Source organism: Taudactylus pleione, unplaced genomic scaffold (assembly GCF_031769625.1).
Source record: "Taudactylus pleione unplaced genomic scaffold, aTauple2 ptg000199l, whole genome shotgun sequence".
Taxonomy (NCBI): domain Eukaryota; kingdom Metazoa; phylum Chordata; class Amphibia; order Anura; family Myobatrachidae; genus Taudactylus; species Taudactylus pleione.
The window spans coordinates 8931035-8954714 of NW_028284601.1; the positions used below are offsets into that span (position 1 = coordinate 8931035).

The 23680-nt window shown below is 45.6% G+C and overlaps 1 protein-coding gene across 1 annotated transcript; it reads right to left on the minus strand.

The window, feature by feature from the left end:
• Window positions 1–612: 612 nt before the first annotated feature.
• Window positions 613–17854, minus strand: LOC148518766 (olfactomedin-4-like). Its single transcript, XM_088477184.1, has 5 exons — window positions 17419–17854; window positions 14367–14516; window positions 10645–10857; window positions 7776–7938; window positions 613–2001 (listed from the first exon to the last, which is right to left on the minus strand). The coding sequence occupies exons 1-5, from the start codon at window positions 17437–17439 to the stop codon at window positions 1154–1156; spliced, it is 1395 nt and encodes a 464-aa protein (XP_088333310.1). The 5' UTR covers window positions 17440–17854; the 3' UTR covers window positions 613–1153.
• Between the last annotated feature and the right edge of the window lie 5826 nt (window positions 17855–23680).

Here is a 23680-nt window from a genome sequence, read left to right on the forward strand (position 1 = left end):
ACAATATATCGTCCGTTCGATAGAGTGGACGATATATATCATCCAGTGTATAACCAGCTTAAGGTATGTCCTGTCTCCAAGATGCATGCTCAGTGGGAGCAAGGGAGGGCGATAGCAGTCCAGCGGCTCCTACTGCTAGGCAAATGGGGCACTCCTAGTGAAAAGAGGAGGAGTACTTGCCACGTGGCCCGGGAATGGGTAAGTACGGGGACAGGTTAGAGTGGGGGTTGGTTTATCAGAGCAGGGGATGGGGTGGGACAGAGCAGCAGAGAGAGGGGCAAGACAGAGTGGGGGTGGAGAGGCAAATAGAAAAGGGGTGGGTCTGAGCTGAGGGGGGAGGAGACTGAGGTACTAAGGCATTAGTCAGGCCTGTGCCCCATTTTTTAAAAGCTCCCGATGGCGCCTACGCAAATCCAAGTGATCGACGATTATCGCTCAATTGAATAAGCATCAGAATAGCGGACATCTCTATATCAGGCCTATGTGCCTGTTGAGAGTCAAATGTTTAACTGCATAACTGAAAGATATTTAATACATGCAAGTCTATAGAAACTTATCTTGAAATAAATATAAAAACATACAGCAATAACACTTTTACTTGTATTAGTTTATTTTGAAAGTCATTGATTAGTTTACAATATTAAGTGATCAAAGAGGAAAACATAGTATAAGGACTATTGTTACTATAGTAGTTTGTATTTTTATTATAAAAGATCCTTTAAATTTGAGTAAAAACATGCTGGCATCGGGATTATGACCGCTGGGATCCCAAGCACTGGCATCCCATATCCATACCCATACCCTAAGCAATTCCACAATCCATAGGCATTTTGTGGTGTGTTTTTTTTAAGCCAATTCACCAGAGAGTTTGGCATTTCCAAAATAGCCTCCAATTACTGCCCATCTCTGGAGAATTGTTTTGTATGCCTCTAGTGGTTTGGAGAACAAGTTTACTGATGATTTGCGGAAAATTTGTGGCCAGTTTGAACTTGCCGCCATACCTGCATTCTAGTAAATTATCCCCTATAGGTTAATTTAATCAAAACAAGTGACATGCTGGATATTAGTTATCACCACTAGGTAAGAAACACACTAGCACCATAATCAAATTTTAATTATTTGTATAACCTTGTTAATTCTGGAATGTGAGAAATTAAATGTTAGACTTCTTTACTTGGAGGGGCATGAATGTTAGGTCATAGGTGACCAGGTAGCCATCATTGAACATGTAGAGCTTGTGATCATTGGGGTTGTAGGACAGACCCTGAACATTCTCCCTCATTTTGTCTAATTGGATGCTCAGATGCCCCTCTTGGCTGGTTTTAGTGTCGAACATATAGAAAATCTCCTCTTGTCTTGTGTTGAGGCTTCTAGTAGCATATAAAACCCCACACACCATGAATGCATTGGTGACCCCAAGTTTGAACTGGGAGGTGAACCAGGTTTGAGTCACTGCAAGAGAAGTGGCATCAAGTTTGCTAATAGTAATGTGACCATCCTGAGCTTCAGTTGAATAAATAACCCAAAGACCATCTTCATCACTGGCCAGATCAATATCCTGGTAAGCTGATGATGAATACGAGAACCGGTTATTGTAGGTGGCATCAGTGAGACTTCGGCGCTCCACAACGTTGGTCTGTGTGTTCAATTTGCAGAGGTTCCTTGTGTTGTAGCAATTATAGTACATTGAGTTGTTGTACATAATCATCCCTCCTCCTTGTCCATTATTGGTATAATCATTAGTATAAGAATTAACAACTTTCAGAAGGACCTTTTCTACGTAGTTTGAGTAGACCAGGAGATTATTATATGTAGAGTAGAAACGTAGGGTGTTCATTAGCCTTGCATCTGTATTTAGAGGGGCTACCCATTGAACGCTCTGATCAGCTCCTAGTAGTGAGTCTCTTCCCCATCCTCCATATTTATAGCTGAATCCCAACCAGTTCAGCTGTACTACAAAAGGTTTGGTGATATTAACAATTTGTCCGTGGTCACAAGTTCCTGTACAATGAAACAAATATAGATGTGATATTTTCATTAATGAAGCAGTGAGGTAAAATGCAGCCTATTTAAAGTATATTACAATTATGATGGAGTTTTATCTCCACCCATCATAAAATGAAAAATAAATTAAAAAGTAACTAACACATCTCATACAGTATATTAAAAGGAATAACCAAGCAACTGATAAAATGGACTAAAAAGCAGAATCAGCAAAGGAGACTTTCTCTGTAAACTTCACGTGACTGTTATTATTGACTAGTCGTTTCATTGTATCCATCATTATTAACAACATTTATCTCTACCATAGAGAATAAAAGCCAATCAGTTCTATGGAGCCTTAGAATTCTATGCACTGTCCTTTATCTTCTATATTCTAGAGTCGTGCAGTATACAGAGGCTTCAGTGACAGATTACAATGGGACATTCAGGGGTAAATTTACTAAGATTCGTGTTGATCCGAGATTGCAATCTCATGTGAAAATATCACTTTTTTGCTTATCGGGAATTTACTATTATTAAAATCGGGTGTTTTTTTTTCCCATTTTTTGGAGGTGAAATTGGGTGTGTTAATACCGCAAATTCGGCCGTTTTTTTTAACTAGAAATGAATACACCATCGGCTAAAATCGGAAGTACTTTTCATTCACTTCAACCTAATTCGGGAATTTACCACAATTTTTGCAGTCAAATCGGGGAGTCAATAGAAGTTGCAAATGCACCAGCTCCTGAGCTGCGAGTTTCCATCAAACATACACAAATCAGTGTGATTTGTGTATGTTTAATGGGAACTGTGTTTTGAGGGTTAATTTAAAAAAAGATGATGTGGGTCCCCCCCAAAAGACATAACCAGCCCCGGACTGGTCAGCTAGTCCTGGTTTCTAAAATGACAGGGGGAAAAACGTGCAGGGATCCACTGTTATTTAGGAACCAGCACCTGTCTGCAGGGCCAGTCCTGATTTTAAATATAGGGGGAAAAAATGCATAGGGGTCCCCCTATATTTAAAACCAGCACCAGACCCAAACCGACCGGGGTGTAATGCCACAGCCAGGAGACCCTATCACCGGGTCTCCAGGGACAAAGCATTATCTCCCCAAGCCAGTCAGCCCAAACCAGGGATCTTAGGGGAGGTGGGGACCCCCCCAAGAAGGGGTCCCCCCTCTCCCGAAACCCCAGGCTTAGGCTGAAGCCTGGGGCTCTTCCCCGCACACCCCTGAGCAGTGGGTATGGGGGTAATAATGTGTTATATAGTTACAAACTATTGTATTTTACAGTGGAACTACAGGTGCCAGCATGCCTGCCCTTTGGCACTTATGGATCTCTCTCCAAGCTTTGATACTCTCCTGACTGACCTGAGACCACAGACCACCAGACAAGAGTGTGTCTCATAACATCGTTCACAGGCATATCCAATCTGCTGTGCAGCATAGCAGATGGCTGATATATCGGAAAGATATATCGGCCATCTGCTGGTGCGTACGGGTGATCGGCTGATTGCCCATACATATGCTGCGAGGACCCGGCAGTGATTGACAGCGCAACTGGGCAGGCAATTTAAATAAGATGCCATGCCCGGCACATCGGACAGATGATTGTTAAGTGTGTATACACTTACCAATCGTCAGATATGTCGTTCGACCTAGTGTGTCCGACCCGTCGACCTAGTGTGTACCCAGTTTAAGATCGGTGGTGGGATTATCTGCTTGGGGGCAGCAGCCAAAATCTTGCCCAAGGCACCAAATTGGCTAGGGCTGGCTCAGGTTGCCTGTGATGTGGAGTGAGACCCGTTGTTTGGCTATAAACAAGGGCACATGGTAGAAGTTTCACTTTCTGAAAGGCTTTTAAGCATGGTTGCTTTCACTAACAGTCATATTAAATTACCTAGAAAGGTTTTGTCATTTTCAGTCATATCATTTAGTAAATATTTTGGCTCATCTATATCATAGCAATAGAGATAATACAGCTTTTCAGTTTTCTAAAATAATATATGGGTGGTTGGATCCTTTTTCACCAAATAAAATAAAGATTGACCCATTTCTGACAGAAGTTTTATTTAAATTATTGTCTTGTAAATACAAATAAATATTTGATCATTTTTATTAATTGCCCAGTGGATGTACAGAAATTCTCAGTATCTATTCTTCTTATTTGGCTTATACATATAGCTGCACAATATCTCTTCTACTGTACAGTGGATCTATTTCTTACAGATTTTTCTGTTTTAATGTTTCAATAAAAGCAAAGAAGGCATTTACCCTCAGCCCACTGGGAGAAGGGGTACAGAGTTAGATTTCCCAGACATATCAACTGGTTTACATAGAGCCTATAAGATTCACTTTGACATCTTGTTCCTGGAAAGACAGTAATACCTCTATTTCAAATGGAGATGTATCGTCTATCAAAAATGACAATTAGGAGCTGATTGGTTGGTTCATTGGGACAGATGTACTAAGCCTTGGACAGAGATAAAATACCAACCAATCAGCTTCTAACTGTCATTTTTCAAACACAGCCTGTAAAGTGACAGGAGCTAATTGGTTGGTACTTTATCACGTTATCTCGCCCCAAGGCTTAGTACATCTCCCCCTTTATTTCTCTAAACATTATCTCTCTCAACTTTATCTCTCTCAATCTTTTATTAATCTCCCCCATGGTGCCTATATATTCTGAGTTAAATTAAAACAACCTTAACTTTAGGGTTAATATTTTAATCCAATTTTTAACATACCCAAGTGATACTGTATACATAAACAGGAGAGGGCTGGCAACTTTTAATCTGGGGGCACATACAAGAAAGATAGCCAGGCTCTTCTCCCAATGCACCATTGAGCCTAGATGAAAACTGTGCAGATATTGCTTGTCTAACTGGCTTGTCTAACTGTAATGTAATTATAGTTATTTATAGCCCATAAAATAAATTCACAGAGCTATAATTAGATACATCTACCGGCCCTATCAGAGCAGTAATCTATTTCTTTAGAGTTGATTGATGAATTGCCCAGGCAGCTGAGTATTGTCCATGCCCTCCTGGCCCCACCCCCTGACTGCTCCGCCTCTCTCTCTGTCCCGTCCCATCCTCCTCTGTCCAACACTCCATCTCGCCCACTACTCCTTCAATCCCCCACTGTCCACTCTGTCCCACCCACGCTCTATTCTATCCCGCCCCTCTCTGCCCTCTCTTCTGCTCCGATCCTGCTTCACCAGATGTTAATGACTAGATTTGTATTCATATAAGACAAAATAACTGGAAACTCCTGACATCTGGCTCTGTAACATCATTAATTTACAGTAAATACTTATTACCAGCATCACAATAGAAAAGGGTATACATATTAGCCCTTCGCACATTTTGTTTCATATACAGATGTGTCCTTATACGTCTTATATGCCTGCGCCTGAACGTAGCATTGCGTATTCAGTCGCATCATAGCTTATTCAGTAGCAGCATAATGCACATAGATGCCAGAGAGTGTAATACTACTTTCTGTCCACTGAGCATGCGTCAAATAGCCAAAGAAGTGAAACTATAGCACTGTCCTGTTTGTTTTAATAAATAAATTTGCTACACAACAGCAAGCCAAGACAAGCGGCCAATCACATACAGACAGTGTAAACATAAACAGCCACACATGTGAAAAAGCAGTAAACAAAACAATAAGCAGTGAACAAAATGTGACGTAGCTTGGCTTGCTACAGTGTAGTGCCGTCTCCACCAGCTGCTATTGTATACCGTTTCAGGACGATACAGCAGATATTATTAATGGAGAATTGGCCGCCCAGTGGTTAAGCTGTGTATTGCACGACATGGACCCGCACAAGTCTTCTTGTGCCGACCCTCAGGTTTTTCAAGCTGTGACTAATACGTTTGAGCAATAACGTATGAGGACACATCTGTAGCCTCTTTTTATACATTTTTCCCACATATGTACTAGAAAGTTGAGAATTTTTCTCTGGGCAAATTGCTACAAACTTTGTACAGATAATATAAATGTTTGAAATATACAATCGTACAAAAAAATAATCCGTAAATAACTTCCTCTTTAGTTTCCTTTTTTTTTTGTTTTGACAAGTCCCCCATATAAATAAAAACTCCATCTACTCACCATATCAAATGAAGCCTTCCTGCACTCCATAATTGCTAACACTATACCTATATATACTAACCAAACAACTATGAAACCCCCAAAAATAAGCTCTATCTAGCCCTGCTTGCAACACTAATTCTTTAACAATTTTCAGTAATTCCTTACTTGTCTGCTCTTGAAAAAGTATTACAGTGAGATTGTGATTACTACACCTACAGTATGCGCGTGTTGCTGAAGAAGGCACTTACTACTTTGCATTAGAAGTTTGGCATAAAACTGGCTTATGTTTAAGTGTAAAAAGCTCCAATGCAGTTACATGGTTTGCACACATAATTATTATAGAATTTTTTTTTCCAATGCTGAATTGGTCATGTGACCAATTAAGCTACAAACACTAAGAGGGCGATTCAGACCCGGATGCTAAACCGCGATCGCTCGCATCCAAAAGGGGCCGGGTATGCAAATACCGCGATCGCACTGTCTGGTGTAAGGACGCCCTCTATGTCTTAGAGAGCAGCGGCAGAGTGAAAGCACGCCGGTATAAAGACGCCCACTTTTCTTTCTTAGCACACGTCATCTCCAGGAAGTGTATGATTAATCAGAACCATCGAGAACCATCGGAGCTGCACGCTGCGCTTGAGGTAGACCCTACCCCACCGCAATCACTGCGATCACTGCAGGCTGAAACACAATCAAGTGACGTGTACAATGACGCTTCCATGCCAATTATGCACACCCATAAAACTCTGTCTTGACGCCCAGACACGCCTGCGTTCGCAGCACCAATATACTAAAGTGAGAGTTTTTAGAAGTGAGTTTTAAAAGAGATGTTGCCCATAGCAACCAATCAGATTCTACTTAACATTTAACTAGCACCTTCTAGAAGATAAAAGCTAGAATATGATTGGTTGCTATGGGTAACATCTCTTCTAAAACTCACTTCTAAAAACTCTCACTTTAGTATATTTACCCCATGATCTCAGTGCGGTGATGTAGTCATGCTTCTCTGCTGCATTACCACTTTGTCTTTTGGCATGCTGGAGGTGAAGATTGTATATGACTGTACACCGTCATACCTAGTTGACAACAACTTGAACTCTGATTGGTGGATAATTCCAGCCATTCACCAATCAGTGTGGAGGGAACTCTTGACACTCTCATTGGTGAATGGCAAGCACTTTCCAACAATCAGTGTGCTGGGAGCCAGGTAACTTTGTGGCTCTATAGTTCATAGTTTTGTCTGTCGGCCGAGAGTCAGGCAGAAGATGTTTTGAATATACACAATCATCCTCTTAATCTTGGCAGGGGTTGTGGTTATGGACTGTGCCTGGCCCAAAACAACACAAGTTGTTCCTGCTTGTGGGCCATGTGCTTTTCCTTAATCTAAACTTATTCCAATCATTAAATCCTAGCATTTGTTCATACTGTAATCCAAGTCCTACCAGAAAACCTACGTCAAGCTGTAAACTTTTTCAGGTCCTAATTTAACCATGACTTTACTCCCCATGTTCTAAAAATGTAATAGCATCCACTAATGCCTTAATGTGACCTTAATTTAATATCATGAGTTATGTTGAGCAGTTATATGTAAACCCTGAATTAGAAGAACATGTGTTGAATATTACTGTACATGCTCTGGCCAATTATTATTGAGCATTGTAGAATTCTGTTCACCAGCAGATGACCTACCATAGTCCACTGGGGGCTTAGGAGGGACAGGATTTGGTTTTGTATCATTCTTCTCACAGTCTTCCAGCCGTTTCTGCAGAGCCACTATTTCCCTTCTGATCACCAGAACATTGTTCTTGTCATACACCTCCAGTTGGTTCACCAAAATGGAAATGTTCCGGATCTAGAACAGAATATAGAAAACTCGATCGGACGGTTTAAAATCCTGTTTGATTACAACAGTACAATATTTACATATCTAACATTTATTTTATCTAGAGTTTGAGTTATAAAAATCACATTTTGCATCTACTGTATACCCAAAGTCTTCTGTCAAAAACAGCCATTTCCAATGTGGTCAAACTCTATCTACATATTCATTGTTACAGGCCAAACTGTTTGTTAGGATCAAATAAAGTTGCCAGCCCTTGGTAATATTTCGCCCACAGTTTTGAGTGAAATCTAGGGTACTGCTGCTGTTGATTCTTGGAGGCCATCCTGGGCTGCAAATGCATTTTGGGCATAAACTGGGGTTCCATCCAGCTCCCACCATAATTACAGCATTAGAGGTATTTTTACACCATGGGAGGAACCTCCCAATTTTGTTAATCCACAACTGACTGCAGGATCTATCATCACTACATCAGTACAACATACCTTTGAATAGTATGTGGTTTTGGCTAAAAAAATCCTTATTAGTGGATTCTGGAAGGGTGACCTATCATTAAATAGGGGTGGTGTGGTGTCACATTAAAGGTGAGTATTGTAAGGACTTGGGCCCTGATTCAGACCCACTCGCAAGCGGCTGTCCGCTTGCAAGTGGGTCGATGGTCTGCACTGAGCATGCGCACGACGGAGGGAGCTCCGTCGTGCGCATGCGCCAGATGCGACGAGCGAAGGAAAGTCCTTCGCTCGTTGTGTCTGATCAAAGGGGGCGTGCTGTCGATGTTGATTGACAGCACGCCCCCTCTGGTGGGCGTGCCGGGGGCGTGCCTCCCTGACGGGGGCGTTCCCAAGGGAACGCCTCCCGTCAGAAGCCGGCCCACTGACATCACTAGTGATGTCAGTGGGAGTGATTTTGGCTCTGATAGAGCCAAAATCACCCCGGGCCTTGCGGTTGAAAACCTCAACCGCAGGCTCCGGCTCGCAGTTTCGATGGTCGCGATGGTCACGACCATCGCGGCCATCAAACTGCACGCTCGTATAGGCTGTGGGTGGTGACCCACAGCTATACGAGCGTCCAGGAGGACGCTCCATTTTTATGGAGGGCGGCCCTCATTCAGAGCGTGCGCTCTGCGCAGAGCATTCGGCTCTGAATGAGGGCCTTGGACTGTGGTTTGTGTGGATTTTGCTTTTTAAATGTTGGAAGGTATGAGAGATTGTCATAGCCTGGCAGATGTCACTGACTGTTGGTATGGACCTACTATGTGGCTAATCGTTGAGCTGGTTCACCTGGGGCTTGGTTTAATGGTCTGTATAAGACATCTTTGCAAGAAGGCAATTGGCTTTTTCAAGTAAGACACCTACAGTTCAAGGCCCCCAGGTCTACCTGCTAAGCAGAAGGTAACAGAATACAGAGCTGAAAACCCAGTATGGAGATAAATCAGGTTCAGAAACAGACTGTGGGTCTGAACAGGCAGCACTGGTGCAAGATCAGCAAATAAGATGGAAGTCAGGCTCCTTGGGACAGGATGGTCTAAGACAATCTGTGTCAATAATGGAAAACTGTACAATTAAAATCAGGCACACGGATAGTCATAAACTGGCCAGATCAGTAAGAATTAGTAATATGCAAATTGCCCACTGGGCACAGCAGCTCTGTAGTGTACACTAAGCTTTCTTTTTACATCCTGTGTGTACTGATATAAGCAGGTGTCACACCCAATATGATTCTACAAGTCCAATGTTAAAGTAGTGAAAATCAAGGTTGCCATCTGAAACTGTGGAGCCCAGGACAGGTAATACATACAAGGCCTTCCCCCCCACCCAGGGGGACACAGAGGTGTAGCATGTAGCTTTGGCACCCAGAGAACGCAAATGCAATGATGCCCTCACCACACAGTACTGTATGTGTGCCTCATGCGCCTTAGACCTCTCCACTCCATCAGACCTTTCCTAATATATATATATAAAGGGTGGCAGCTTGCCCTTCAATTTACCTATTAAGTGGATCAGTCAGCGTGATATAGCAAAAAGTGGAGAAGGAACTTGTGCCTAATCGTGTATCATCCTCAGTAGGTCAGAAGCACACATGGGGAAGGAGTGGTCAGTTGCACACACATGGGGAAGGGATTAAGAGGCACACCCATGGGGATGGATGGGGACTGAGGCACACATGGGGAGGGATGGGGCAAAGACATATATGGTGATGCATGGGGAAGAGACAAACATGGGGAGGGATGGGGCAGAGACACACATGGAGGGGATGGGGACACAGTCACATATGGGAAGGGATGGGGCAGACGCACACATTGGGAGAGATTGGGGAAGAAGGACACATGGGGAGCAGAGTTCTAGGTGGGGACACATGTGAATAGGTTGAGCTGGGATAGAGATGATGGTCTTAAGTCTGAAGCTTGGAATGAGAGGCAGGCCAAGGGCATGCAACTCTTTTGCCCCAGTTAAATCCTCTTCAGAGCTGCTGCTGATTACTGTCAGACAGGCAGGCCCGCAGTGCGCCGAACTGTTTATTCACAGGCAGATGTCAGCGGGCTCCCCTGCAAGTCAGGCCCTGTACATTAGTACCCAATTTATCCCCTGATGGCGGCTCTGTCCCTATTAGCAACACAGCTGAAAACTGCATGATAGGAATACAGATAGATAGATAGATAGCTACTGTAGATATAGACAACTAATTTTCATTTTCTTCTTTATTAGCAAATAGTCTCACCTCCAGGTAGAGAGTTTCCACCAATACATTGGAGCCATTTAATGAGGATTTCAGCTGCAGTATGACTGTCTCCATCTCTTTGATCTCCAACTTCAGTAGCTCAAAGTCCAGCTCGGTGTAAGATATTCCACCCTTCTCCATCTCCTCCACACGTATGGTCAGGTTCTTCAGCTTCTCGATATACACAATCACTATACTCTGATAGCTGTGAATCTGTAGTGAGAGTCCACATTTGTAGAGTAGCGTAAAACAACAAAGTCAATGATTAAAGTGGACTCCCTATGTGTTGTATCTAAATTACCATGATGGTCCTCCTAGCACAGTTGAAGGTGTACACTTAGTATTTGCTCTGTGAGCTGCCTGTGTACTAGATGGGAGAATAGGTGTTTGGAGAGGTGGAAAATTCTCCAGTCTTAGAGATTCAGCAGTGGTTGGAATAGCAAGGCTGCCTGCTGGCAGCTTTGCCATTCCGTTCTTGCAAATACACAAACGCAGCAGAAGGTATATGACAGCCCCTGCTCTATTTGCAATCCCAGTACTGTGACCAAGGTCGCAGACTGGGATCACAATCGCGACCAAAGGTCACGATGGTGGACGGTGCAGGACCGTCAGCCAGCTGAGTAAGCCTCAAGAACTGAGTAGGCTGACAAGAATTTGAGGCCAGGAAACTGCACCTGTCAATGCAGTCCCTGGCCTTTCCACTCCTTTCCGGGAACACCCGTCAAATAATCAGGCAGAGGTGTAGAAGGGTCTGTCTGCCTGATTCAGAGCCGGACGCTATTTGCGGACGCTCGTTCAGAAAAAGGGGCTGGCTATTTAAATTGAGCGCTTGCTCTTTGCGGTCTGTTGACGCCTCTATGTCTGAGCGAGCGAACGAAACATGCGCTCGCTATTTTGTAAAGACGCCCCTTGGCCGCTCGCATCATACGTCATCTCCGCTATTTATTAGATTAATCGAGTACATCGAAAGGAGTATGAACTGCTCGCTATTCTTGTGGTAGCATTTTCCTACCGCAATCATGCGAGCAGTTCAGGCTAAAAGACAAACAAGTGACGTGGTCGATGACGCTGCTTTGTTAATTATGCACACCCTTAAAACGCCCGTTTTGACCGTTTGGCACGCCTGCGTTCGGATCTCCACTCCCCGTTTTCAAGCACCTTCCCCTGTTACCACCCACAAACGCCTCATTCTGTCACTCAAATTAGCAGGCATTCGCTATTTTGCGAGCACACGATTTCCGACCGCACTGACTGGTTGGCACATGCGCATTACAACCCATACGCATGCGCAGATGTGCGAACATCACTCGGAGCGAACGAGCAGCCGCTTACGAGCAGCTCTGAATCAGGCCCAGTGTGCGATTATGCAGGACCCAATCTGCACACTTACAGAATGGGTTCTGCGCATGCACAGATTCCCGATGCGTTCAATGCAGAATCAACCCCACTGTCCACCCCTATCAATCAGATTAACTTTATTCTCTTAAAATGATGCCCGGTTCAACCTCATCTATGACTGATATTATCATAAGAGTGCACAGGTATAGGGACTGTTTAAATCTCAGGTGGTAATTATATTGTAAAAGCTTTTCTGAGTTCAATTTGAAATATGCTTCCCTTCCGTAGGCAAAAAATGGGTCCCATTAATAATATGGGATGAAGCCCAATCTCTGGCAGCTCTGACTGTTGCAATACTGAACCCCTTTGGCAGATTGCTAATGGCCATGCACCAAACTACACACCAAGGAGAACCCTCCCCAGCCCTTCATCTTAATTAATCACATTAATTATCTTGGTCTGCAAATGTTGTACCTGCATTGCTCCACAAAATGAGTCTCACTGGTGCCCTTTCTTAATACTGCCCAACACCTCCTCTCTGTCAGTGCAAATGGCTCCTCTGTAAGACTGGCCATTTTGTTTAGTAACCCTATGCGCCCTGGAGGTAATCTAGGAGCACTTGTGCAAATCAAGGCACATGGAGAGACCACAGCTGCACTGCAGAGTGGCCATTTTGAACTTAGTAAATGTCCTCCAGTGTGGTTTAATTACTAACATAGTGGGAAGGTGCAAACATACACTAAAACCATGGCAGCCAATCAAATATGTTCTTTCATTGTCTATCTTAAAGTTGGACTAAAAAAGATAATTGTGTATTGGTTGCTTTATTTACACCTTTGAGCAATCTTATGGTGCATACACACGGTCAGATATGTCAGATGAACTATTGAACGATTTATCCAACGATGTGAACGATTTTACAAACGATTTCAGACAGTATTAAAATGAATGAAATCGACCAAATCTGACTGCAAACATATCAGATGTCAGATATCGTTTTCTGACAAACAGGAAGGCGCATCGTGCATCGTTGCAGGGTCACATGTCAAATTTTCTTTCAGATATGAAAGATTGAACCGTGTGTATACACCATTAGTAAATAACTCTTAAAGCCCTTGAACTCAATCCTGATTGCTGTCTTTAACAATTAGAGAAAAGAAGTTTGGGAGCCTGGGGGATCTTCCTGATCCTCATGTTTTCCTTTTCTTACAAATTTCCTCTAGAGTAAATATGAGATGCAGCAAAATATTATTTTATAGCTTTGTTTCTGACATTTTACCTTTGAAAATACCAGTATGGAGTTTATTTATTAAAGGGCCTCACCCAGGGGTAGGGATGACCAGGTCATATGAATATACATTCCCTATGCTATTTTACAACAATCGCTGCGGTAAACGTTTCATAGCAATCCTTGATCTATTATTGATGACATATAATATATATTTATTTTATATTTTAAATCTATAATGATAATTTTGCAATTTTATTTTTTAGCAAAGTGTAACTGACCAAGGGCCCCCATTTATTAACGCGTTTTATAACCAAACTGAGTGATACATAACACTGTGGGTCTCATTCAGACCCGCTCGCGAGCTCAGGACGCTCGCAAGCGGGTCGATGGTACCCAAATGCGCATGCGCACGACGGAGGCTGCTCCGTCATGCGCATGCGCGAGACCCGATAAGCGACGGGGAAGCCGCACCAAAGGGGGCGTGCTGTCGATGGTGAGTGACAGCACGCCCCCTTTGGTGAGCGTGCCGGGGGCGTGGCTGCCCAGACGGAGGCGTTCCCATGGGTCCGGCCCCACTGACATCACTAGTGATGTCAGTGGGAGTGCTTTTGGCTGTGATAGAGCCAAAATCACTCCAGGGCTTGCGGCAGCGAGACCCTACCGCAGGGTCTTGTCGCAAGCCCGATGGTCGCGATGGTCTTGACCATCGCGACCATCATCATGGACGCTCGCATAAGCTGTGGGTGGTAACCCACAGCTATGCGAGCGTCCAGGAGGACGCACCAAAAAAAAAAAACGCCCTGATTCAGAGCGGGCGCACGTTCAGAGCGTCCGGCTCTGAATCAGGCTCTGTGTATTATAAATGGTGCTCCAGCCAATCAGCTCCCAACTGTCATTTTTCTAACAGTTGACAGTTGGGAGCGGATTGGCTGAAGCACCATTTATCATACACAGTGAAATGTAAGGTAAGGTAACGTAAAAAATAAAAAATAAATGATTTATATTGTTTGGGTACATTATATAAAAAACTCTGTTTAAACTTTGAAAAACACCACTAAAGTTTTATATTGGTGTTGCAGTCTGAATTTAATGCATGGGTGGGTGCTTGTCAGGTACAGTATAATGCTGTCATGATCTGACATCCTCTTTATACCTTAGTGATCTCCTGCTGGACGGTGATGCTCAGGTTGCGGTTGGTTATCTCCAGGATCTCCAGGCGATCTGCTGGGAATGTGGAGTCTGGGAGTACGATGGAGCAGTGACAGATCCCAAATTCATCAACAGAACCTTCTGTGTTTTGGATCTGTTGAAGAGAAAAATGTCATTATTGTATAGTGATGAGAAGGATTTTTACAGTTATTATTGTGTACCATGACTTGTATATATATATATTGGGGAAGAAATATTCCTATATAGAATGTACATATGTTAAATGAAGGGGATACAGTCAAAATGCAGATGGCCGGGAGGCCGTCTGTCTAAAACCCGGCGTCTAAATACCGCCGCGGGATTAAAGACATGCATCAAAATCCTGATGCCCAACTAAATCCCAACGACAAAATCTAGACAGACAGCTTCCCGATCAAAGGTGTTAGCACTTAGCTGCGGGGGGGGGGGGGTTAGGTTTAGGGACCCCTGGGTGGACCTAGGGTTAGGTACCACCCCGATAGGGTTAGGTTAAGGGTGCGGGGAGGGGGGGTTACGTTTAGGCACCCCAGGGGGGATGTTAGGGTTAGGCACCACTAAGGAAGGGTTAGGGTTAGGGGGGGAGGAGGGGAGGGTTAGGGTACTTACCACCCCTAGTCGGGATTTTCAGCGATTGGGCTTGCGGCATCGGGATTTGGTCAGGCGGCTTCCCGGGCGTCGGCATTTCATACCCAACCCATATGAATATGTGTTGAACAAAATGTTAGAAACTTTCTCTGCAATTTACAAAAATAATGATCTCCCCTTTGTCTTTACCCAGGCTCACTCTTTTGCCAGAGCTCCCACACAGTGCTGCTGGACCTGCAAGGCCTCAGGGAGACTCAGGCTGGCCCACTGCAGCCACCATCCTGACACAGGTCTGAGCACTAGAGCTGAGGTTTGGGTAACTACAGTAAAGGATCAGTTGGAGGAGTATAATGTCCTGGCCATATGGAATGAACACTCTGCAATCAGAGCCACATAATAACAGTGTGAGGGCTGTATCATTATACTGTATGTATGTATAGAATATGTATGTGTACAGTGCTGTACATGGGAAAGTTAGTAAGTAGTAAGGGCAGCAGCTGATTGTCCCTGGTGGTAGTGCCTATGAGCAGGGTCTTATTAAGGGTTCCATACACCCTAGGATATTATACCTCTAGTACCCCCTGTAATGCTGGTAAACGCACAGCACAGTGCATATACATGCTCAGGATCATGGGCGTAGCTATAGTGGGTGCAGGGAGTGCCAGTGCTATGGGGCCCAGAGGACTCGAGGGCCCCAAACATAGGTCATATAGTTGTCCACCCAGAGGCATTTTAAAATAGGAGGGGGTCTGTGTGCAGCCTCTGTTTAGGCTTCCTCCTCTCTGTCAGCGAAGTCAATTCTGGCCTCATGCCAGAATCTACTGTGCATGTGCGAGTCTACTGGAAAATGGCGCCTGCACCTTTTTCTCGGGGACATCTTTTCTGTGCATGTTTGAGTCCCCGGGAAAAAGGGGCGCTGACATTTTCCCCTGATTTTTTGCTGCTTTGCAGCAGCCTGTCCCGTGTGCTCCACCTCCTCCCCATCTTGTGTACTGTCTTGCAGTGCTGGAGGAAATAGTGTCCCTATCAAACAAGACCCCCCATCCCCCTGCTGCTCTGTCACTGCGGCCACTGACCCTAGTGACCTGACCACCCCCAGTAACTTGGATCATTGGCTGCAGCCTCCTCAGTTCATAAGGAGCAAGTCTGCAGAGGGAGGAGACAGGCAGCAGCAGGAACGCGGAGGAGAGCAGGACAAAAATTGTAAGCAGCAGAGAGAGCACAGGATTCCCTGGGCTAAAGTGGGGCATACCGCTTGGGGTACGGGGTCTGGGGTGGGCAAGAGGCGTAAGTTCATCCCAGTCGCCTGGAGGCAAGTTCTAATTTGGCGTCCCCCCAAGAAAAAAAGGACAAATAAATGTGATGTATATGTATCAATCTATACACGCGCATGCACACGCACAAGCACACAAACACACTAAAATAGAATGTTTCTATTGGGCCTATTTGCTAAAGTAAATTTGCAGGATATGCACAGGGAGAATACCTCTGTTGCTGCTGCCTGTTGGTATATTTCCACCCAGAAACCGCCTCTATGCAATTTTTTATTTGAAATCAGAACAGTCGAGTGATCTGTCTACAACAAGTCATTTTGTGTTACCTACACATTTCCTTTTACCTGTACCCCCTTCTGTCTGTCCGTGCCTCTATATGTGTAGGCTCGCCAGATCATCCCTTTTAATTCAGGACACACATGAATTACACAGGTTCTGTGGCTGGCTGACTTCAAGTCCCCATATTACCTGGTTTTCATCAGCCACAGACAGGGGCGTTTCTAGAGAGGAGGGGGCACGTGTGCAGTCTCTGACATGGGTCCCCTCCTCTCTGTCCGGCGGTCGGCAGAGCACTGAGCTGTGCGTGGTCAGCGCCGGAATTATAGACTCTGGGCACTAGAGTGTGCCCAGAGTCTATAGAGTATGTGCAGGTCACCGGGAAAATGGCCGCGGTGGCCATTTTCCCTGTACTGCACATGCGCAAACGACGAGAAAATTGCCGTGGTGGCCATTTTCTAGTCGTCTTTACAGCGCCAGACCCCCGCGCCCACGTGGGACTCCAGAGAGGTAAGTAATACTATGGGTGCAGGGTGTATGGTGCTGGGTCCCCCGGCACCCATTATAGATACTGCCCTGGCAACAGAACCTCTGTAATCCACATGTATCCTGAGATAAAGGGATGATATGGCAAGCCTACAAACTTGTGCCCCATTCTGACTCTCAGTTCCCCCCTCCTACCTCTCTGTGCCTCAACCTGCACCCCTTCTGTCTGTCTGGGCCCTTTGTACCTTTTGCATCTCTATGCCCCCTTGTGCCTCTATCTGTGCCCCCTTCTACTAGTTTTCCTTTTCTAAACTTTCCTCTCTCAACCCCCGTTTTCTCTCTGGCCACCATGATACACTCCCCTCCCCCGCACATGTTGAATGCAATTTACCCTACCTTGGCTGGAGCCTGGGACATCTATAGCCAGGGTCTCCATCCCCTCCATGGATGAGTCACAGCACTGGTGCCTGTCCGCTGACACCACTGCACTGCCCGTGCTTATGTGCTGGCTGCTCTCCCAGTCCTGACTGCTGGCTGCTCTCCCGACTCCTGCGCGCTCCCCACAGTGCGTGATAGCCGTCCTCAGCATGTACGCGGCACGCCCAGCCGCACTGTCAGTGTATCCCGGCTCCCACTCAGCAGGCAGGCAGCTCAGGGTCGCGGTCACATGTTATGTGACGTCCGCGACCCGAGCAGAGGGTCCAGGTCGCAGTGGAGGGGTGCCGCTGATGCTGCTGATCGGCAATCAGCTCGGCGGCTCCTCTATTACAGTAACAGGAAGGAAGATACGGAACGGGGGACAATGGAGGAGGTGCCCCCTTCAGGCCTGGAGCCCGGCGGCAACTGCCTCCATTGTCTCTGGCAGTTCCGCCACTGGGGTGGGCATGGGGTAGCAGTTATATTGTAATCGTGCTGTCGTTTCCATGTTTAGTGATGTGCCTACACTGAACATTCACTCGTTCAGTGTAGGCACATCCATCATCCCCACACATGCTGAACCTGACGGGATCGTCAGGTTGTCCAGCATGTACGGGAGATGATAGATGGCAAAATGACCAGCTTGCACGAGTTTTTGAGATTTAGATGCCCGATCTGCTGGCGATTTGCGGGCGATTAACAAGCGATTGCACGATAATGATGTAGTTATCGTGCAATCGTTTGGTTAATCGCTAAGTGGATACGCGGCTTTAGAGTCTAATTGTTTACTTTATCTCTCTCCAACCTTCATATAAATCTCCCCCTTTGTATGGGGAATGTGAGGAAGACTCTAAATATAACTGTGGTACGCTCATCATGCTACCCAGCATGTATATGTACTGTATATAATTAGAGATGAATTTCGGGTATCCGGGGAGATCCCAGATACAGCTCATATCTCCCTGCCTGCCCCGGATCCCTAATCGAGGCAAAACCTCGCGATCCCACTGTTGGATCGTGAGGTTTTGCCCCGAGCGGTCCCATTAATTCAATGGGCTTAACGCTTATTGGCTGAGAGAACCATCTGTCACTGCTCTCAGTCAATCAGCGTTAAGCCCATTGAATATGGGCACAGGAAGATAGGAAGATGCCGGCCATCCCCCTTGCCTGACACCGCTGGCACCCCCTACTGCCGACACCGCTGTCACCCTCTGCTGCCGACCCACACTCGCAACATCCCCCGCTGCTGACACCCCACTGCCGACACTCTGCATTGAGGACACAGCCGGCACCCATTCACTGCTGACACCATCAGGACCCCCACACTGAGGACACCGCTGGCATCCCTGCTCTGCTGACACCGCCGGCACCCTGCACTGAGGACACTGCCAGCACCCCTGCACTGCTGCCCCATGTACTGAGGACACTGTCGGCAACCCCTGTCAGCAACCCCACACTGGCAACACTGCCGGCACTCCCACACTAAGGACACCACCGGCACCTCTGCACTGCCGACACTGCCGGCACCCTGCACTGAAGACTCTGCCAGCACCCCTGCACTGCTGTCCCACGAGGACACCGTCAGCGGCCCCACACTGCCGACACTGCCGGCACTATGCACTCAGGACACTGCCAAGACCTCCACTCTGCCAACACCCCCACACTGCCAACACCACCGGCACTTCCGCATTGAGGAAACCACTGGCACTCTCGCATTGAGGACACTGCCAGCACCCCCGCTTTGCAGACAGCCTGCACTGAGGACACTGCCAGCAACCCCACACTCTCCACGTGCTGAGGACACCATCAGCAACCCTGCACTGCCGACACTGCCGGCACTTCCACACTGAGGACACCACCGGCATACCTTCACTGCCAACACTGTCAGCAGACTGCACTGAGGACACCGCCAGCACCTCCACAATGCCGTCACTTCTGCCACTTCCACACACCGCGGGCACTTCCGCATTGAGGACACCACAGTGGCTGGGGTGGTACACCTGTCAAACCGTAACGCAGGTGTCCTGAGGCGAGCTCAGGGAGGACAGAAACCTCCCGTGGAGCAGAAGGGCATTGAGGACACTGGCCCTGATTCAGGGCCGGTCGCTCTTTCAGAGCGCTCGCTCTGAATCAGGGCAGCATTATTTTTTCTTTGTGTCGGCCTCCTGGCCTCTCGCTAAGCTGTGGGTGACCATCGCGACCAGTGGGCTTGCGAAGAGACCCTTGTGGTAGGGTCTCGTCAATCACAAGCCCCAGTGAGCTTCCGGCTCTAATAGAGCCGGAAGCTCACTACTGAGGCTGCCCACAAACGGCAGGCGTTCCTTCGGGAACGCCTCCGTTTGGCCAGCCACCCCCCCGCCTGCCTCCAAAACGGGGCGAGCTGTCAATCACAATCGACAACTGCCCCGTTTTGGTGCGAGACCCGTAGTAACGGAGTGCCCGTCACTGGCCGGGTCTCGCGTATGCACACGCCGGAGCTGGCTCCGGCGTGCGCATGCGCAGTGGGGAACCATCAACCTGCTTGCGAGCGCTCGCGAGCTGGTCTGAATCAGGCCCACTGCCAGCACCCCACACTGCCGACACTGCTGTCACAGTAAGTGCACTATTGGTGTATCCAACCCACACTGTATAACACACTGTATCGGTGTTGGAACTTGGAAGCTGAACTGCCACATGTTAGTGCCGCCCACTGCTGTCGCTTAGCTTAGTCAGCCAGCTAGCTGGTTGCAACCTTTTGGTCCTAAACTAGATGAAAAAAAATCAGTATTGTGAGTTGTGAGGTGGTCAAAATTGACTGTAAATTACTGGAAATAAATGCTATTGAGGTTAATAATACTGTAGGAGCAAAAACAGGCCCAAATTATGTGATTTTAGCTGTTTTTATGATATTTTAAGAAAAAAATCCAGATCCAAAACCAAAATCCAGGTCCAATACACGAGGAGATACAGATCCAAAACCAAAACACGGGGGTCGGCGCACATCTCTATATATAATGTAATGGATTTAGCAGTTAGTTACATGGGCACGTCGGCAAAGCCATCTTATAAGAACTTTCCTCTCAATACCGGCTGGGGATGGCTGGATAACTAACAAACATCTTTAATTAAGCTGTGCAGCCGACGCCAACATGGAATGTATTAGGTCTTCATTTTATTCACCGGCTGCCAGTTTTGTGGTGTCACCCCCTCCAAGTCCTGGCATCCAAGGCTACAGCCTAATCAACCTAATGTTTCATCAGGCACCACCTGGGAACTGTCAGCAGGGGCCATGTGTGCGCCTCAATAAGGTTTTTACTACGCATGTCAGAGACAGATATTTTAGTAGATTATATAATCGATATTTATATCAATCAATTGAAAATGTGGAAATTGATATTATTAAATTACTTATGACTTGGAAACAATTTGGAACCTTCTTAATAACCCTGAGTGAGTCCCAGACTATAGAGCTGAAAGTAAAGTGGTTGGCAATGGAATAAAATAGTGACAGTGTGGGAAGCAGTTGCTAGGATACAAATATGCCCATGATGAACCAATAGAAGTGACAAGTAAGTCATATATCACTAACAGTAGATGACTTGTACTGTGTGTTTTTACAAGGTTATATAATTCCCACACTGAGCTAATGGGGCTAATTGTGAAGTACAGTAGAGAAGAGCAGATAACTTTACACCTCGGCATAACCGTGCTGCACTGCAGGTGGGGCAGATTTACAATGTGCAGAGAGATTTAGATTTGGGGGGAGGGGTCCAAACTGACATCTAACTTATAGTGTAAAAATAACGCTGTCCAGTATTTGTGGGCTACTGGGGATGCAATCGGGAAGCCGCTGACCTTATACCGACAGCCGGCTTCCCGACTGTCATATCCCGGCAAGCGTGAAATGCCCCGCTGCCTAAACCTAGGTCCCCGGGGGTGCCTAACCATAACCCTCCCTCCCCCTAGCCTAGCCCTAGTCTCCCGGGGAGGTGCCTAACCCTAAGTCCCCCCCGGACAGCCGCGGAGGGGGAAGGGTTAGGGCTTCCGGGGGGGAACTTAGGGTTAGGCACCTCCCCGGGAGATTAGGGTTAGGCTAGAGGGAGGGAGGGTTATGGTTAGGAACCCCCCGGGGGACCTAGGTTTAGGCAGCGGGGAAGGGGGGTTAGGTTTAAGCACTTAGAGGGGGGATTAGGGTTAGCCACTTGGGGGGGAGGTTAGGGTTAGGCACCCCTAAGGGAGGGTTAGGGGGTAGGTTATACTTACCTAGGGACAATCGGGATTTCCAGCGCTGTCGGCCTGCCGCTGTCGGGATCTGTTCCAGTGTCGGGCTGCCGCTGCCGGGAATGCGGCCGGCGGTATTTCATACCGATTCCGGCTACTGTACATACAAAAGCAGCCAGTATTTACCATGTGTGCAAAATAATAAATGTATCTGTACCCCCTTACATTACAGCATGGCTTGTTCAGGTACACAGTTACCTGCTCTCTTCTGCTATACTCCCACCTCAGTATCAGGCCCAAAGGATGGGTTATAATTTGCACAGAGAAACTAAAATACTCCCTGCAGTCAGTGTTGGCAGGATAATTGGAACATATCTGTAGATGCTCATTTTACTGTCTACATCTACTCACAGGATAACACTATATTGAGGCATCACTGTATCTATTATATAACATCTACTCACAGGATAACACTATACTGAGGCATCACTGTATCTATTATATGACATCTACCCACAGGATAACACTATACTGAGGCATCACTGTATCTATTATATGACATCTACTCACAGGATAACACTATACTGAGGCATCACTGTATCTATTATATGACATCTACTCACAGGATAACACTATACTGAGGCATCACTGTATCTATTATGTAACTTCTACTCACAGGATAACACCACACTGAGGCATCACTGTATCTATTATATAACATCTACTCACAGGATAACGCTATACTGAGACACCCCTGTATCTATTATATAACTTCTACTCACAGGATAACACCACACTGAGGCATCACTGTATCTATTTTATAACATCTACTCACAGGATAACGCTATACTGAGACATCACTGTATCTATTATATAACATCTACTAGCAGGATAACGCTATACTGAGGCATCACTGTATCTATTATATAACTTCTACCCACAGGATAACACTATACTGAGGCATCACTGTATCTATTATATAACTTCTACTCACAGGATAACACTATACTGAGGCATCACTGTATCTATTATATAACATATACTCACAGGATAACACTATACTGAGGCATCACTGTATCTATTATATAACTTCTACTCACAGGATAACACTATACTGAGGCATCACTGTATCTATTATATGACATCTACTCACAGGACAACACTATACTATTATATAACATCTACTCACAGGATAACGCTATATTGAGGCATCACTGTATCTATTATATAACATCTACTCACAGGATAACACTATACTGAGGCATCACTGTATCTATTATATAACTTTTACTCACAGGATAACACTATACTGAGGCATCACTGTATCTATTATATAACTTCTACTCACAGGATAACACTATACTGAGGCATCACTGTATCTATTATATGACATCTACTCACAGGACAACACTATACTATTATATAACATCTACTCACAGGATAACGCTATATTGAGGCATCACTGTATCTATTATATAACATCTACTCACAGGATAACACTATACTGAGGCATCACTGTATCTATTATATAACTTTTACTCACAGGATAACACTATACTGAGGCATCACTGTATCTATTATATAACTTCTACTCACAGGATAACGCTATACTGAGGCATCACTGTATCTATTATATAACTTCTACTCACAGGACAACACTATACTATTATATAACATCTACTCACAGGATAACGCTATATTGAGGCATCACTGTATCTATTATATAACTTTTACTCACAGGATAACACTATACTGAGGCATCACTGTATCTATTATATAACTTTTACTCACAGGATAACACTATACTGAGGCATCACTGTATCTATTATATAACTTCTACTCACAGGATAACACTATACTGATCCATCACTGTATCTATTATACAACATCTACTCACAGGATAACGCTAAACTGAGGCATCACTGTATCTATTATATAACATCTACTCACAGGATAACACTATACTGAGGCATCACTGTATCTATTATATAACTTCTACTCACAGGATAACACTATACTGAGGCACCACTGTATCTATTAT

Bases quoted from the DNA above. Each gene is read 5' to 3' on its own strand.
- LOC148518766 (XM_088477184.1), bottom strand. From the start codon at position 17,439: ATGTCCCAGGCTCCAGCCAAG. The intron at 14,517-17,418 runs GTAGGGTAAATT...TCTCTTCAACAG, and splicing joins TGTCCCAGGCTCCAGCCAAG to ATCCAAAACACAGAAGGTTC. The intron at 2,002-7,775 runs GTAGGTCATCTG...TTCATTGTACAG, and splicing joins TAAGCCCCCAGTGGACTATG to GAACTTGTGACCACGGACAA.